The sequence below is a fragment of the Oncorhynchus tshawytscha genome, linkage group LG27, assembly GCF_018296145.1.
Source record: "Oncorhynchus tshawytscha isolate Ot180627B linkage group LG27, Otsh_v2.0, whole genome shotgun sequence".
Taxonomy (NCBI): domain Eukaryota; kingdom Metazoa; phylum Chordata; class Actinopteri; order Salmoniformes; family Salmonidae; genus Oncorhynchus; species Oncorhynchus tshawytscha.
The window spans coordinates 3,038,118-3,056,029 of NC_056455.1; the positions used below are offsets into that span (position 1 = coordinate 3,038,118).

The window sequence follows — 17,912 nt, forward strand, 5'->3', positions numbered from 1 at the left end:
CCCTGACCAAGGCCCCCCCCCCCCACCCAATTGTTCAGTTTGGCCAGTGATTCCCAGTCTCTGTATAGAGGGCAGCAGCCTCTAAGGTGCAGGGTTGCATTCTTAGGTATTCCCCTTGTCCAGATGGGGCAGTATGCAGTGCAATGGCGATTGCATCATCTGTGGATCTATTGGGGTGGTAAGCAAATTGAAGTGGGTCTAGGGTGTCAGGTAAGGTAGAGGTGATTTGATCCTTGACTCGCCTCTCAAAGCACTTTATGATGACAGAATTGAGTGCTACGGGACGATAGTCATTTTGTTCAGTTCCCTTTGCTTTCTTGGGTACAGGAACAATGGTGGACATCTTGAAGCAAGTGCGCACAGCAGACTGGAACAGGAATATGTCCGTAAATACTCCAGCCAGTTGGTCTGTGCATGCTATGAGGACGCGGCTGGGGATGCCGTCTGGGCCAACAGCCTTGCAAGGGTTAACACGCCTAAATGTCTTAGTCACGTCAGCCACGGAGAAGGAGAGCCTACAGTCCTTGGTAGCGGGACACGTCGGTGGCACTGTGTTGTCCTCAAAGCAGGTGAAGAAAGTGTTTAGACTGTCTGCGACGTGGCTTGTTTTCCCTTTGTTGTCTGTGATTGTCTGTAGACCATGCACATACGTCTTGTGTCTGAGCCATTGAATTGGGACTCCACTTTGTCTCTGTACTGATGTTTTGCCTGTTTGATTGCCTTACGGAGGGAACCAAATAACTTGAGTTTCTGTATGTTATCACAATCACACCATGAGTGGTTAATCATTAAACATACACCCCCTCCTTTCTTCTTTATTCCTGCCTGCGCGATGCACTGAGAACCCAGATGGCTGAATGGACTGGGACAGTATATCCCGAAGGAGACCCTCGCCCTTAGCTCGTCTACTTAATTATCCAGAGACTGAACATTAGCAAGTAATATACTTGGTAGATGGTGTGCACGCCTCCTGAGTCGGACTAGAATTCCACTCCGAATACTTCTCCATTGTCCTGGGGGGTATGAACAAAGGATCCAATTTGGGAAGTCGTATTCCTGGTTGTAATGCTGGTGAGTTACCGCCGCTCTGATATCCAAAAGTTATTTCCGGCTGTATGTCATAACACAAAACCTTTTCTGGGCTAATAATGTATGCTATAACAGATAAAAATACTGCAAAGTTGCTTAGGAGCTAGAAGCAGAGCTGCCATATATGTCGGTGCCATCTCTTACTGTGTTTAGATTGCCAAGAATGTTTATTTATTTAATCGATTTTAGAATAAGGCTGTAATGTAACAAAAATGGGGAAAAAGTCAAGGGGTCTGAAAAACGTTACAAAAGCACTATATGTTGACACTGCTGGAGGTAATGAATATGGAGTTGAAAAGTGGCATAATTGCCCTTTAAAATCCTTAAGAGTCTATTGACATACCCATATAAAGAAATCCCATCAAAATCTGTCAGTTTAAGCTAGAAATATGTTTGCAATGGATGTGTCTCAATCCACCGCATGTCAGCCTTCCGCATCTGCGGTGGAAGGTGGCCGAGCTACAGCGGTGTTTGTCAGACCATGAGACATCCCGAAAATCGGTCTTCTCACATAAACGTCTGTGGCATCCGAACAGTTTTGCTTAACTATTATGACCACTGAATGAAAGGGGGGACTCTTGTAAACCTGATGGTGTTCTCCGTTTTGCTATACGACCCCCACAAGTGTCACAGGACTCGTCTGAAGGTAACCCATACAAACAATTGGAAGTATGGAGGTAGTTTTGTTCCAACAAAAATAAAGGGGTACATGTTGATAAAACAAACATATTTCCTGACTTCAAAACCTTATTCCTTATGATTTATTTTTTGCCAGTCTTTTTTGCCATTCATGAATGTGTTATTCAATGTGTTTCTATGGGCTATAGTACTTGTCACGGCAGATTTCCTCCTCTTCCTCTGAAGAGGAGGTGTAGCAAGGATCGGACCAATATGCAGCGTGGTAGGTGTCCATGTTATTTAATAAGAAAACTCAACATGAACACAAATACAACATAACAAAGTGAACTGGCAACGAACCAGTCCCGTGTGGCACAAACACAGACACAGGAAACAATCACCCACAAAACCCAACACAAAACAGGCTACCTAAATATGGTTCCCAATCAGAGACAATGACTAACACCTGTCTCTGTTTGAGAACCATATCAGGCCAAACATAGAAATAGACAGACTAGACATACAACATAGAATGCCCACTCAGATCATGTCCTGACCAACAGTAAAACAAAGAAAACACAAAAGAACTATGGTCAGAACGTGACAGTACTAAAGGACCAAATCAATATTTTTGCAAATAATTTTAACATTCTATACATACTTATAAACTACCACCCCACCCCCCACCCCACCCCCAGGATAAGTTCTGAGATAATTGGGACCTTTTGTGTTTGACAGTGGATGAAGAAAGCCCTGAGTCACCTGAGAACAACAGCCCTGAAGAGGACTGTAAAGCAGAGGATGCCAGCTCCAGTAGTGACAAGGGAGAGAGTAGCCAAGAGCACATGCTTACACACTGTAAGGCGGACACATTCCCACACCCCAAGCCAAAACATTCACATTTTAAAATGGCCTGGTGTAGAATTACACTGGAAATTAAATGAAAGAACACATACAATGCCTTCAGAAAGTATTCACACAACTTGACTTTTTCAATGGAAAAAGTCAAGGGGTGTGAAGATTTTCTGAAGGCATTGTATGTGTATTCAAAGTAGTTGGGTCATTCTTGAATTTCTGTGGCATTTACAACCATGAAAAACATTTTAAAGGACAAATAATTGCACATCATTCATTTGTTTGTTTGTATTGAACTGTTTATCAATGGTAAAACTTAATGCAAGTCCTTTATACTGCAATACTGTATGCAATACTTAGGGCAAGCACATTGACCCAGTATAGAGTTGTAGTGACATATTTTGGGCATTAAGGGATATCTATTATTTTGAATGCTAGAAAGTAGACAAAATAGATTGTACAGTTCAATGAAAACAAACAAAGGCTATTAAAGAAGGAACATAATGTATATAATAAAAATATGGGGATTGGAAATGATGCAGATAATTACATTGATAGAAGCCACACTATCTGCAATATTATAGCTGATCTCATTACTCATTACAAAGCTATACAAGGTAACAGTAAAACATGTTGTCCCCCCACGAATGATGCAGCCTTGGGCCAATTAGTAACAACAATTCAAACAAGGGTAACACTTTATTTGAAGGTACACATATTAGCCACTAATTTCTAGTTTATAAGTATGTATATAAGTAGCTTATGCCTTTATTGTGTTATTAACCATATATAAGGCTTAATTAAGTGATTTGTTATTCAAACATTATAAGGCATGTAATACTGGCCAATCCTCAATAACCTCATTATAAGTGCAAGTTATAATAAAGTAATAGTTATTGTTAATAAATAGCAAGTTACACAAGAAACTGTCTCAATGTGATACTAATAAGGGCATAGTATCTCAATATCTCAATATGTGTGTGACCGTATTTTTACTTGATGATTTTTTTCTTCCATTATTAATGACCTCATTGGACAGGAAGGGGCACACCTCCCTCATATATACCATACAGCCAACATTCAAGTTCCATTTTTATGTAAACAAGTAGCAACTCAAATTCCAAATATACTTGCATACATGTTGGCTGTAATTGCATGTAATGTGGCATACTTACTAATGACTGTCATATGGGGTTGCCTCACCTGATGTGGTCGCCTCAATGAAGGACAATTACATTGTGTGCAAAATGATTCATCATATCACTTTAGTAAATCATTTTTAAAGTGCTAAAGACTTACCCTAATTTACCCTCAAATGTGTCACTGGTGTTACCTTCATTGGTGTTACCTTCTTTGGTGTTACTACTCCTACTGGTGGCACAATTCTATCATAATGGTATAAATGATTTAAAGTCATTCAGCTGCCATAATAGTTCATTTGAAATGGGAAGATGTACCCAAATACAGTGGGGCAAAAAAGTATTTAGTCAGCCACCAATTGGGCAAGTTCTCCCACTTAAAAAGATGAGAGAGGCCTGTAATTTTCATCATAGGTACACTTCAACTATGACAGACAAAATGAGAAAAAAATCCAGAAAATCACATTGCAGGATTTTTTATGAATTTATTTGCAAATTATGCAATAGTCCCAGTCAAAAGATTAGACACACCTACTAATTCAAGGGTTTTTCTCTATTTTTTAAAACTATTTTCTACATTGTAGAATTACAGTGAAGACATCAAAACTATGAAATAACACATATGGAATCATGTAGTAACCAAAAGTGTTAAACAAATCAAAATACATTTTAGAATTGAGATTCTTCAAAGTAGCCACCATTTGCCTTGATGACAGCTTTGCACACTCTAGCAATTCTCTCAACCAGCTTCACCTGGAATACTTTTCCAAGAGTCTCAAAGGAGTTCCCGCATATGCTGAATACTTGTTGGCTGCTTTTAGGCCTACAGTATAAAATGATTCAATACATGTTGTTTCCACAAATTTCATTGATTGCAATTGAACATTCAAATATGAATGTGCAAGTTTTTTGAGTATGTGTACTGCAATATACTATTAGATGAAACAGTCAGTAAAGCATTAGGAGTGTCCAGAGTTGCGATATAAAAAAAGGAATGTTTCATTCCAGTAATACATAGCAATGTTGTCACACAACATCCCTCATTACATTGCAGTTAAGCAACATAAAGACAGGAGCGCCTTAAGGGACAGTTTTAAGACCATTCCTATTCAATCTAATTTCAAAAAATCATAACAGGGATCCAAGGAACTAATCAAGGAATTACTTTACTTTTATTAACTTAGAAGAAAAAACAAATGAAGAGCTTATTGTACTGAACTGTATTTTACAAACATTCATAGTTTTTTTGCAATACCATTCAAATACCATCCAAAGATATTTTGTAGGTCTATATGTCCAATGTAGGCCTATTGCATGTCTTCCCATATTTAAAAGATGTCTGTGAACTGAACATAAACTTCAAGTGTTGCTGACACCAACCACAACTGAGGAATCAACAGAACCCACAGCTTGTTAAAGCCTACTGTCTCAGTCAAGGGTCAAGATTGGCCAGTAACATGTCCACTATGGATTTTGCATGAGATTCCCAAGGAAGACTGAGTCGCATGACACTCCTGGAGCCAGGACACTTCCTGCTTTGCGGTGAGGGTTATTATCCATTATTAAATGATGCAACATAAGGGTTTAATTAAAAATTAGCTATCAGACAGACCAGTTGTAACATCAAGAGTTAACAGAAGTTGTGGTAAATTAGGTTTAATTTTCCTACGGAACTGGTTGTGCTTCTCACTGAACAGACAGCCTCTTTAGGGAGCTTGTGAATGGTTTCAGAGAGCCATACATTGTGCCTCATTCACCACTTAAAACCTGTTTGGGGTAGGGGGCAGCATTTTCACTTTTGGATAAAGAGCGTGCCCAAACTGAACTGCCTCCTACTCTGTCCCAGATCCTAATATATGCATATTATTATTAGTATTGGATAGAAAACACTCTGAAGTTTCTAAAACTGTTTGAATCATGTCTGTGAGTAAAACAGAACGTATTTAGCAAATGTCAAATGTCACTTCATGTGTACCTTTGATAGAGGCGCGTAACCAGAAAAGTAGGGTCAGTTTGTTTTGCTCCTGTATTGAACACAGATCATCCAGTCTTCAATTTAATCGATTATATATGTTAAGAAATACCTAAAGTTGTATTACAAAAGTAGTTTGAAATGTTTTGGCAACGTTTACAGGTAACTTTTGAGATATTTTGTAAGTTGGAAGCGGTGTTTTTCTGGATCAAATGTGCCAAATAAATGGACATTTTGGATATATATCGACGGAATTAATCGAACAAAAGGACCATTTGTGATGTTTATGGGACATATGAGTGCCAACAAAAGAAGCTTGTCAAAGGTAAGGCATGATTTATATTTTATTTCTGTGTTGTGTCACACCTGCAGAGTTGAAATATGCTACTCTCTTATTGTTTACGGGTGTGCGATCATCAGATAATAGCATCTTATGCTTTCCCCGAAAAGACATTTTGAAATCTGACACGTTGGCTGGATTCACAATGAGTGTAGCTTTAATTTGATATCTTGCATGTGCAATTTAATGAAAGTTAGATTTTTATAGAAATGTATTTGCATTTGGCACTCTGCATTTTCCCTGGCTATTGGCCATGTGGACAAGGGTCCCACCTACCCGAGAGGTTTGGCACAATCCCAAATAGAGAATTTCCCCCAAGCTATCTGGACAAAAGCCCCAGAGCAACAAAAAAAGTGTGAGAACCCTAGTCCCAGTTTTAGGTTGAATACAGAGTGTCACTGTGAAGGTCAGTGAGGTAGCTGGAAACTGTGTCCAACACAAGATGATCAGAAAATACAAAATTTGTTGGAACTTTGATGTATCCCAGAATGAACTAAAACGAAGTAAATTAACTATATAGGGGATATGGTGCAATTGTTAAACCTGACCCGTGTCTGGGTAAATGGTTATGTTGAGCCAGAACATACTGATAATGTTCCTCCATTGAACCAGTTTTTGTATGGCTCAGGAGGGCACTGGAGCAGGTCATATCTGGGCTATATTTAAACAACTGGCCTCGCACTTCTGAACACATTCACACCGGTATTAGCTAAATGAGGCCGAGGACCCTATTTTGAAATTACGATTTGGAAATCTCAATACTAATTTGAGACGCAGTAAAATGGCAAGATTGGTCCTAATAATATACTTTGTCTTCACTGTATTATGATCATACTGTATATTCCCAGAGTTTGCTAAATGAATTGCACAAGAACAAATGGATTTGACTTTTTAATAGATAAGGAAAGGAATACAATTAGATACAATTCAGACTACAGTAAAAATACATATGTATAATAGGATTCAAAACCTATTTAAGACTACATGCTCTACAGAAATATAGACACGTCTTGATAAGAATAAACAATGACAGAGACGACAGAAGATCAGACTAATTACACAAGTCAATATACTGTTCGGAAAATACTTAAGGTTTTAATACAAGAGATCAGGGACTACATCAAACTCAAGTTACAAGAACAGTCTCTTTAAACTCAAAGGAAGAGACAGGTAGGAAGGTCAATAGAACATGGGCTTTGAGAGTCTCAATACATGCATTTAAAAAGCATTATAGATAGTAGGATACTTGGTGGGTTACACTACGGTTAGAGGTCACCGAGTCCCTTCTTGCTCTTCACTTGGCGCACCTCCTCCATGAGGTCTTTGAGATACTGGATCCCATTGGCGATGGAGTCTGCTTTCTCCGACAGCTTGTGGTTCCTTTGCTCTAGCTTGTCGCACTCCACGCTCAGGGCCTCCTGCTCAGTCTTCTTCTTCTGGCGGTAGCGCGTGGCTGCCGTCTTGTTCTGCACCATCTTCTTGAGCTTCTTCTCCTTCGGGGGTCCTCCAGTGGATGTGGTGGTGGGAGATGGCTGGTCTGGATGTTGTGGCCTAGACTTGGGGGTTGTTGGGTACGGTTTTCTCCTATTTTGGAACCTTGACCGAGTTGTGGCGATGGAGGGCCAGTTGAGCTGACCGGAGGTGCTTAAGCTGCTGTCACTGTCAGAGGAGAGGATCTCTGGGATGGCGACGGTTGTCACGCCAACCTCGTGTTTAGGGGCCAGGAGGACAACGATGCGGGTTGGGGACAGAGACAGCACGATGCTGGGGACCGACTGGGGTAACTCCAGGTGAAGCAGCTTCTTGCTGACACTCGCTGAGGCATCCACCTCACTGCCCAACTCTAAGGTGAAGGTGGGAGATGGAAGAAGAGAGGGGGCTGGGGACTGGGGCTCCGATTTGATCTCCAGCTCCTCCTGGGCATCGGGGACGCAGGGGGGAGGTGAATGGACCTCCCCCTGGGGGTCTTCCTGGGGCTGTGAGACGGTTTGGGGGAGGAGTGGATCAGTGGTGGTGGGGAGATCCGTCGGAGTAGGGAGAGTTGGGAGGGGGAGTGAGTCTAGCTCCATGGGACACTCAAAGGAAGTAATGAGGTCTTCAGGGGAGCTGGGGGAACATATAAGGGAGTCCAGCTCACTCAGGTCGACCCTCTTAGCCATCCAGTCCATGCCAGAAAAGGCATCTTCTGTGGAGGACAAAGAAAGCGGGTTATTCAACTGCTCAATTAGCCAAAGTAATATGAAAATACAAATATTCGCATTACAAGCGGTGATCATAAACGTCAAAGTGGAAGTCTAAGTTTTCATATTTGTGATAAAAGCATTTCACTCTAAGGTCTACTGCACCTGTTGTATTCGGCACATGTGACAAATAAAATTTGATTTGAACACCTATTACCTTTTCTATACTGCAAAAAAAAACAGATCATGGGAATAAAATATAAATTGCTATGGATTTCTACACACTGTCGACCAGTATGAACATACGTGTGGAGGACTTAGGACGTGGTGGTCCTCACCTTTCCCATTATCTGCAGCAATGTGATGGGTGTGGCCTAGCTCGTCATCAGATAGCCAAGGGAAGGACAGCAAGTCTACCTCAGCCTTCTCTTCCTGGAGGAGCAGCGAAGGTGGAGAGGGAGGAGGGGATAGAAGGAGAATTGGAGAAGATGACGAGAGGGGTGAAGCCCCCTCCTCTATCAAGGTAACTTCATCATGGTGGAGCAGCGACCCCATGGGGTCGGCCATGAGAGAGGAAGGCCCCCAGAGTATGGCCTCCATATCGTCCAGGCCAAACTGTGAGCTCATCATGGTCATAGCTCTGTTGTTGTAGTACAGTCACTAGGATCTGAGACGGTAGGTACTGCAGTAGGAGGTCGAGCGGTTCTTTTATGCTGTCAACTACAGCAGTGCTAAGGGTTTCCACAAGGGACCTGGGAAAGAGATAGGAGATGACATGGTGAGTTCATGTAATAATGTAAACCGAAGCTCATAATGTGGGCTAAAGAAATGGCCTTTTCTCCTTCATGTTGATTCTATATTATGTCATGGTCAGTCATGTTATGTTGTGATTGAGTAATGTAATATTTGTCTGCGCACATTTTTAATTGGGTGGCAAAAAAAATATGTACGTCTGAACTTGTGTTTATATCTTGTGGCAAAAAAAATATGTAAGTCTGAACTTATGTTTATATCTTGTGACAAAAAAAATATGCAAGTCTGAACTTATGTTTATATCTGTAATGCGTTTTGTGCACAACACTGCCCCTACCATTTTATAGCGCACCTCCTTGCACTGGCACTGAATACCCTCACTGCCTTTGTCTTGTGACTCGCACACGCGCCAAATGAGGTCAGTCAGTTTCCACAGCAACCATCGTCAGAACAGAAGCAAAGATTTGTATAACTAAACATGGTTCTATCTGTGATGGAAGTGTGTCTAGCGAATGAGATGGCTGCTTCCGCCTCCCTAACAGCCACGATTGTGTTCACCCTCCCGCCTTAAACATTGATTATATCGCCATTTTGTTAGAAAAAGAACACGAACCATTTTGTTCCAGGTTGGCATTCCTGGAATAAAATCGTATCACACATTCTATTTTAAAAAAAATCTATATTTTTACCAATTTGGTGACAATGTCGCGGGTTGTTATGTTAACAGCTCACTGGCCAGTTTACCAGAAAGAGATACAATGTAACGTTCTCTGATCTGACTCGTGACGTCTGTATCCAATGTCATTCCAAGGATTTGTCTGGAGAATGGCAACCTTACGGCAAGATATAGTATATGCATTTATAAAAATACTTCGCTTACACAACATAAGCAGGCTAATAGTTTCACAGATTGAGGTTAGAGCGCATTGTCATGTCACAGATTCACGTTAGCCAGCCACTTGCCTACAAATATATACTTACGTCATTTTGACAAATATGAAGTTGAAGCAGTGCACTGGATTGATGCACTGTTGAATTTGCTGCTGCTAGGACCGCCGCGAACCTTTAAACTGCCATTTCGCACAAGAAAGCGGTGTCACTTGAATGTTGTTGGGTCCTGGTTGGAAATGGCGTATGCTGAGGGCGCAGCGTAATATACAACGCTCAAAAAGACCAATGATGTATATATACACACTAGAATACTTATAGGAGGCTTTGTGTTGAAGCCACCGTGCATCCATCTTGCCCCCCCCCCCATTGTAAACCAGATTTTGGAAGTTAAAGAAAAGCATTTATTAATGTCTACATTCATTTTTGTCACGTTTATACTTTTACAAACACCTTAATGCATACTTTGACATTATATTATGTGAGATAAACATATAAAGTAGAAAAATAAAAAACACTTTCCTTAGTCAGATTCTTTGAGGTTACTGATGTTACTGTCCCCACTACAGTAACAAATACTTAAATACATGTAATTTTGTCCTTTAAACATTAAAGTGAAATAGAATTCCATTCATTCCTATGGAGGACTGCGCCTACTGGGGAGTGCCAATATGTCCGACCAGTGGCTTCAAAGACTATATATGGCCATTCCCTAGCAATCAAGGGTTTATATACATCGCTGACGCAGACCTAGGATATCCTTCCACAGGTCCTCACTAGCTTCTATAGCCACAAAGTCATAAACCCCACCCATTTCTACAAATTCATCTTAAATTCTCTTCCTAACTTTATGACTAATCCCTAAATTTAAATTAAGACCAAAGCAAAAAAAATTCTGTGGAATCTGACTTTGTGGCTATAGAAGCTAGTGGAAACCGTATCATTCCGCACATTGGGGGTTAACAGGGGCCAGTTTTAGAAATCATCCTGTGATGTCTTATACTAATCACATAATTTATGTGAGCCAACAACTTTTCAATAAAGTTTATTGCATGTCCTTTTTAGTATTCAGATAATTCACAAATAGGATATAGATAAAATGTCCTGTGGATATTCTCAGCAGTACACACTGCATAGTAAAACATTTCACATTCATACTTGTACATTTTAAATACTTTATTTGAATCTACATATCACATTACAGTCGAGAGGATTCAAACATTTCAAAGTTCATGGATATATGGAGACTTATGGATACAGAAAGCACCATGGCTGCCCAAACAGCGGACACAGAGCAGTACCGCTGCTTTGCCTTTGTCCTGTTCAGGCCAGCAATCTGAAAGCCACGTACTGTCAGCCTATGTACATGGCTGAGACTCCCAAATATTATCACTGCAAGTTTGCACTGATAACCGAGGCTGTTCATGGGGGCTGAAATTTCAGTAACTTGTCAGCAAAGGCTGGCTTCATGTAGGCTTCAATAGGGCAACCCACTTCAAAAATGAGCACCTCCCTCCGGCCTCCCCCCCAAAAACTATATCTTGTATGTGTCCAAAACATTGCCAGACCTTTACTGCATTAACGGCAGCACACACACACCTCAAAATCTACTGGCTGCTAGAGAGAAAGTCTGCCACACTTGGTACAGTTCATTGAGCTCCTCCTTTAGCTCTTGGGTCACACCACGAATCCTGGTTGCAAACTTAGTCTCAGAGCCCTTTTCAGCAACCGGCTGTCCTTGTCAGTATAATACAGGTCCATGTCTCTGGCAAACCCTTTAGGATCATCTCAGACATCATGCCCAACTGTTGGGACTTATTACACCCAGGATGCGCTGCCTCCAGCACCCTGGCTATCCGCAGGGCCTCAGGATCAGCATGATGGAGCCTGTGGAAGTTGTACTGCCTCAGCTCAGCCATCCCACTGTGGATGAAACAAAGACACAACTCCAAGTCTGCTATCTCGGCTTTGTACTTCTGCACCACCTCCTTCAGCCTCTTCCGGTCCACAGAGTTGATTTTGATGTTGCCCATGGCCGCTTTGATGCCTATCCCGCTACCCGACGCCACCATGCCCGCCCAATGGCTGTGGCTATGAGGGAGGAACCCATGGTCATGTGGGTGAGGACAATGCCCACAACGGCCACCGTCCCTCCCATGGCGTCCGTGGTGCCCCCTGCGATAGCCATGGTTTTGGTTTTTTGCACTTTGTCCGGCTTCTCGGCGAGGTCGTTGAGCTCTGTGAAAAGGCCTCGCAGGGTATCATTACGCTTCATTAGCAGGCAGTTGAACAGACAGAGGCCATTTTTCGCATAGAGGCACCTCTGGTTGAACTCCCTGGTGGGATGGAAAGACCGATTAAATGGTATGCCTGCCTGTATTGGATGTAAGATCAAAGCTCTATCCTTGAAATGGTGTATTAACCACATGTGTACAGTAAGAGGTTAGTCAGGTCTCACCTGGTTTCATCCTCTAGACTGAGGCCATAAAATGAAGGAGGCATGTTTTCCCAGCCTGAAAGAGACACATACACAATTACAAACCAAATGTATTATCCCTCAGTAATCTATGGTCACATATTGCATCCTAACAGCTGAGAACAGTAGATTTTTTTTACAGAAGAACAGTTGCACGTTCTTTCATCCTTAAAAATGAATTAAATACAATGTAATGTAGTGTCAAATAATGCGATATACAGTACCAGTCATACGTTTGGACACACCTAGTCATTTTAAGGATTCTTTATTTTTACTATTTTCTACATTGTAAAATAACAGTGAAGACATTGACATAACACACATGGTGAAGACTATGTAATAACACATACAGAATCATGTAGTAACTAAAAGATATTAAATCAAAATATATTTTAGATTCTTCAAAGTAGCCACCCTTTGCCTTTGACAGCTTTGCACACTCTTGGCATTCTCTCAACCAGCTTCACCTGGAATGTTTTCCCATGAGTCTTTTCCTAGCCACCATGCTTCTACATCTGCGTTGCTTGCTGTTTCTGGTTTTAGGCTGGGTTCCTGTATAGCACTTTGTGACATCTGCTGATGTAAAAATGTCTTCATAAACACATTTGATTGATTGACTGATTGAAGTTCCCACATATGCTGAGCACTTTTTGTCTGCTTTTCCTTCACTCTGCGGTTCAACTCATCCCAAACCATCTCATTTGGGTTGAGGTCGGGTGATTGTGCAGGCCAACTCATCTGATGCAGCACTCCATCACTCTCATTTTTGCTCAAATAGCCCTTACACAGCCTGGAGGTGTGTTGGGTCATTGTCCTGTTGAAAAACAAATGACAGTCCCACTAAGTGCAAACCAGATGGGATGGCGTCTCTTTTTCTTATCGGTGTCCTTTAGCAATGGTTTCTTTGCAGCAATTCGACCATGAAGGCCTGACTCACGCATTCTCCTCTGAACAGTTGATGTTGTCTGTTACTTGAACTCTGTAAAGCATTTATTTGGGCTGCAATTTCTGAGGGTGGTAACTGTAACGAAGTTATCCTCTGCAGCAGAGGTAACTCTGGGTCTTCCTTTCCTGTGGCGGTTCTCATGAGAGTCAGTTTCATCATAGCGCTTGATGGTTTTTGCGACTGCACTTGAAGAAACTTTCAAATGACTGACCTTTATGTTTTAAAGTAATGATGGATTGTCATTTCTCTTCGCTTATTTGAGATGTTCTTGCCATAATATGGACTTGGTCTTTTATAAAATAGGGCTATCTTCTGTATACCATCCCTACCTTGTCACAACACAACTGATTGGCTCAAACACATTAAGAAAGAAAGAAATTCCACAAATGATCTTTTTCAAGGCGCACCTGTTAAGTGAAATGCATTCCAGGTGACTACCTCATGAAGCTGGTTGAGAGAATGCCAAGAGTGTGCAAAGCTGTCATCAAGGCAAAGGGTGGCTACTTTGAAGAATCTAAAAGATAATATATTTTGATTTGTTTAACACTTTTTTTGGTTACTACATGATTCCATATGTGTCATTTCATAGTTATGATGTCTTCACTATTATTCTACAATGTAGAAAATAGTCAAAGTAAAGAAAAATCCTGAAATGAGTAGGTGTGTCCGAACTTTTGACTGGTACTGTACATCTGTGGTAATAATGTTTAACCCACATCCCACTGTCTTCATCCATCTCATTAGACTTTCAAATTCCTGCTGAAAAACAAAAATAGGTACACACAGGTTTTTAGATTTAATTGAAATTAATATCATCTAATAATGCAGGTGAACAGCAACAGAAAGAGGGGAAACCTCATGTGAAGCCTGGTTTTGGCTTAGGCACTGAGAATAGGACCTGTTCCTGTAAATATGCCTTTCCCCGTTCATGCCTTAGATAGTCACCATTAGGGTCAGGGTTTATCAGGGAGGCCACCGCTCCTTTGAGTATGGTAATGCAGGGGGGGGTCGCAGGGAAAATATTAGTATTTTTCTTATTGATTCTCCTGCGTATTCTGTGGTGCTGGGCCTACCCTGGTTAGCTTGTCATAGCCCTACTGTTTTGTGGCCACAGAGGGCTGTCACGGGGTGGTTGCAAGAGTGTTCAGGTAGGTGTTTAGGGGTTTCCGTTGGTGCTACTACAGTGGAAAGTCCAGACCAGGTCTCCACCGTGCTCATCCCCCAAGAATATGCCGATTTGGCTCCCGCCTTCTGTAAAAAGAATGCTACTCAATTACCACCCCATCGACGACGGGAATTGTGCGATAGATCTCCTGGTAGACGCTGCACTTCCCAGGAGTCACGTGTATCCCCTGTCGCAAGCGGAGACGGTGGCTATGGAGACATATATGTCTCTGAATCCCTGCATCAGGTGCGTTTTAATAAGAAGGGAGACGAGTGGAAGACTGCATTTAGTACCACCTCAGGGTATTATGAGTACCTAGTCAATCCGTATGGGTTAATGAATGCTCCATCAGTCTTCCAATCATTTGTGGACAAGATTTTCAGAGACCTGCACGGGTAGGGTATAGTGGTGTATATCGACGACATTCTGATATACTCCGCTACACGCGCCGAGCATGTGTCCCTGGTGCGCAAAGTGGTTGGTCGCCTGTTGGAGCATGACCTGTACGTCAAGGCTGAGAAATGCTTGTTCTTCCAACAGTCCGTATCCTTCCTGGGGCATCGGATTTCCACGTCAGGGGTGGAGATGGAGAGTGATCGCATTGCAGCCGTGCGTAATTGGCCGAATCCCACCACCGTAAAGGAGGTGCAGCGATTCTTAGGGTTTGCCAACAACTACCGGAGATTTATCAGGGGTTTTGGTCAGGTTGCTGCTCCCATTACCTCACTGCTAAAGGGGGGCCCGGTGCGCTTGCAGTGGTCAGCTGAGGCGAACAGGACTTTTAGGCACCTGAAGGATCTGTTTACCTCAGTTCCTGTGTTGGCTCATCCGGATCCCTCTTTGCCGTTCATAGTGGAGGTGGACGCATCCGAAGCTGGGATAGGAGCAGTGCTCTCTCAGCGCTCGGGTACGCCACTGAAGCTCCGCCCCTGTGCCTTCTTTTCGAAGAAGCTCAGCCCGGCGGAGCGAAACTATGATGTGGGGGACCGGGAGCTGTTGGCTGTCGTCAAGGCCTTGAAGGCGTTGAGACATTGGCTTGAGGGGGCTAAACACCCTTTTCTCATCTGGACTGACCATCGCAATCTGGAGTACATCTGGGAGGCGAGGAGACTGAATCCTCGCCAGGCAAGATGGGCCATGTTTTTCACGTGAAATTTCACTTACACATGCGAAGTGTCCCAAGAACACATGTTTTCACATGTGAACAAAAACAACAAATCAACAAGACACAAGTACATTTAATAACCATAAGGGGACTTTTTGAGTTTCAGGAAGGAAGGAACATAAATAGAGGTAGTTATATTTCACTGTGAACACTTCCCTGTCTTTGTCACACACATGCAGTATCTGTTTCACCTCAGATGAAAGCATATCACAATAAATAAATGGTGTACTATATCCTTTGAATGGCACCATGTGTGTATGTATAGTCGTGAGCTGCGTTTGTGCTTCTGTCAGCACCAGTTGGAGACAGGGGCATGTACGGCTTTCTCCTGCAGCAGGGGTTGGAGTTGTGTGGCCAATCCCTGAGGGGGAATGAGACCGGGTGTGGGAGGGGGGAGGGGGGCCCTCCCGACCATGGTGGGGGCTGTGAGGGGCGAGGCAACCTCTCATTGTCTGTGTTTGAGGGCTATTGAACATGTACAATCCCAGAAGCGATGTTAGTTGTGAATTGATACTAGGGCCTAAAAAGTAACTTGAGTGATGCTTACCGTCGGACTCTGGGATCTATTGACGTCATTAGACCCCATACAAGGACAGGGGTTCAGATTTGGGTAGAGCTGGTGGTCTACAGGGTGAGGGGACTGACTGTGCTTTCGTTCTATGGAATCCTATACCAATACAAAGAAAGCAAAGATATCTGATTGACAGAAAGTAAAGTTACACTGATAAAACAGTGAACATTGATGTCTTTTCTTCTTTGCAATGAATATGAAGTACTCTCTCTCTCACCTGAGGCTGTAGTAGGTGCATTTCTGGTAGCGTCCTCTCATACTCTGAAGAGGCTGAAGAGGAGCGGGACATCATGGGGGACCGAGGGGGTCTCACAGGCCATAGGAGAGGAGGAGGGGAAGGCTTATTTTTTGCTAAACTATCGGGGCTCCGATAGTCTGTTAGGAAGCCAGTCTGATTGGAGGTCTGTCAAAACAGTTCATCAATCAAATTGGAACATTAACTGCAAAACAAAGTGAGCCAGACTAGAAAGGGAAGAATGAGAGGGGAAAAAGAGGAAGAGGCCCCGGCCTCTGCACAGCAGCATCTTCTATGCTGGTTCTGACAGGAAAACTGATTAGAAGAACCGAGATGTAATGAAACACGAGAAGAGCGTGTTGTTGACTCACCTGGGTATCCATCACATTGCTGTAGCTTCAGGAGAGGCCTGGGAAGCCTGGGTTCTGTCTCTTGTCCAGGGGCTCTGAGTGGGACATATACTGGGGTAATGCTGGCTGAGTCTAGATTTGGTACACAGATTGACTGCTTCCTGTTAGACTTAGCTGAGACACAAATCACAAAGTCACGATTATGTGCAGTTAAACGGTATATAGACTGTTGTGGTGTCATAGAGGTTTGGGCCAGTAACGGAAAGGTTGCTGGTTTGAATACCTGAGACGACAAGGTAAACATTTTTTTTTACAAATCTGCCACAGTGCCCTTGAGCAAGGCACTTAACCCTAATTGCTCCAGGCGCGCTGTACAATGGTGACTCTACTCCCTGTGGGTGTGTCTCAGGGGAAGTTGGGATATGCCAAAAATACTAAATACATTTCCATTACACACTTTTGTGTATCAAGACAAATATAAGCACCTTCCCAAATTATTATTATTATTATAATATGAATAATAAGTACTTACTGTTACAGCCCATTAGGATGAATTAAATGATAATGTAGCTATTGTGACCAACCAGAGTTTTGAAACCCAGTTCTCCTCCATATGACAGTATTAGGTGCATTTCTTCATGTCTTTAAATCATACATTTTTAGTGCTGTCATAGCAATTGAGTATGGGGAAGAGGTTACTGCTGTCCTGCATTTGAACTCACTTGGCTTCTACTCACCTGGGGCTCTGACATCTGAGGCCGTAGGTCACCAGCAGTCACAAAGTTTGGCCGAAAGGGGGACCGGCTCCTTGACCTGGCAGACCCTGGTGTCTGGCTATTCCATGGGCTTCCATTGTCCCTATAATTCTATCAAATGCAATGCAAAAATCTTTAACACGGTCAAAGAAGGATTTGAAAAATTGGCCATTTTCCTTCTGGCATCATCCTTACCGTTGATGCGTTTTCCTCTTGGCTGTCTGAATCCACCTGTAAGGATGGGAGGTCATAGGACGACCCGATGGCCGTGGACGACTTCACCAAGAATGACTTCCTGGGGGGTATAGGAGGCTAGGGGCAGAATGATGGGAAACCACTACATCAAATCGCTGCAAACTCTCGCTTGTCTTTTTACATTGCAAATCTCCAGTGAGAGCTTTGTTTTGAAATGTTG

At 42.6% G+C, this 17,912-nt stretch overlaps 2 protein-coding genes across 3 annotated transcripts; both read right to left on the bottom strand.

Moving 5' to 3' along the window:
* Positions 1 to 6,891: 6,891 nt before the first annotated feature.
* Positions 6,892 to 10,092, bottom strand: LOC112225885 (cyclic AMP-dependent transcription factor ATF-4). Of its 2 annotated transcripts, none has more exons than XM_024389996.2 (3): positions 9,928 to 10,092; positions 8,532 to 8,945; positions 6,892 to 8,195 (listed from the first exon to the last, which is right to left on the bottom strand). In XM_024389996.2, exons 2-3 carry the CDS (start codon positions 8,827 to 8,829, stop codon positions 7,279 to 7,281), a joined length of 1,215 nt encoding a protein of 404 aa, XP_024245764.1. In that variant the 5' UTR covers positions 8,830 to 8,945; positions 9,928 to 10,092; the 3' UTR covers positions 6,892 to 7,278. The 2 variants fall into 2 exon arrangements, with proteins under 2 accessions (XP_024245764.1, XP_024245763.1); XM_024389995.2 differs by having other exon boundaries at positions 6,892 to 8,198.
* A 959-nt stretch (positions 10,093 to 11,051) lies between these two features.
* On the bottom strand, positions 11,052 to 12,422 carry LOC121841134 (apolipoprotein L domain-containing protein 1-like). Its single transcript, XM_042307537.1, has 2 exons — positions 12,293 to 12,422; positions 11,052 to 12,170 (listed from the first exon to the last, which is right to left on the bottom strand). The coding sequence occupies exons 1-2, from the start codon at positions 12,334 to 12,336 to the stop codon at positions 11,882 to 11,884; spliced, it is 333 nt and encodes a 110-aa protein (XP_042163471.1). The 5' UTR covers positions 12,337 to 12,422; the 3' UTR covers positions 11,052 to 11,881.
* Between the last annotated feature and the right edge of the window lie 5,490 nt (positions 12,423 to 17,912).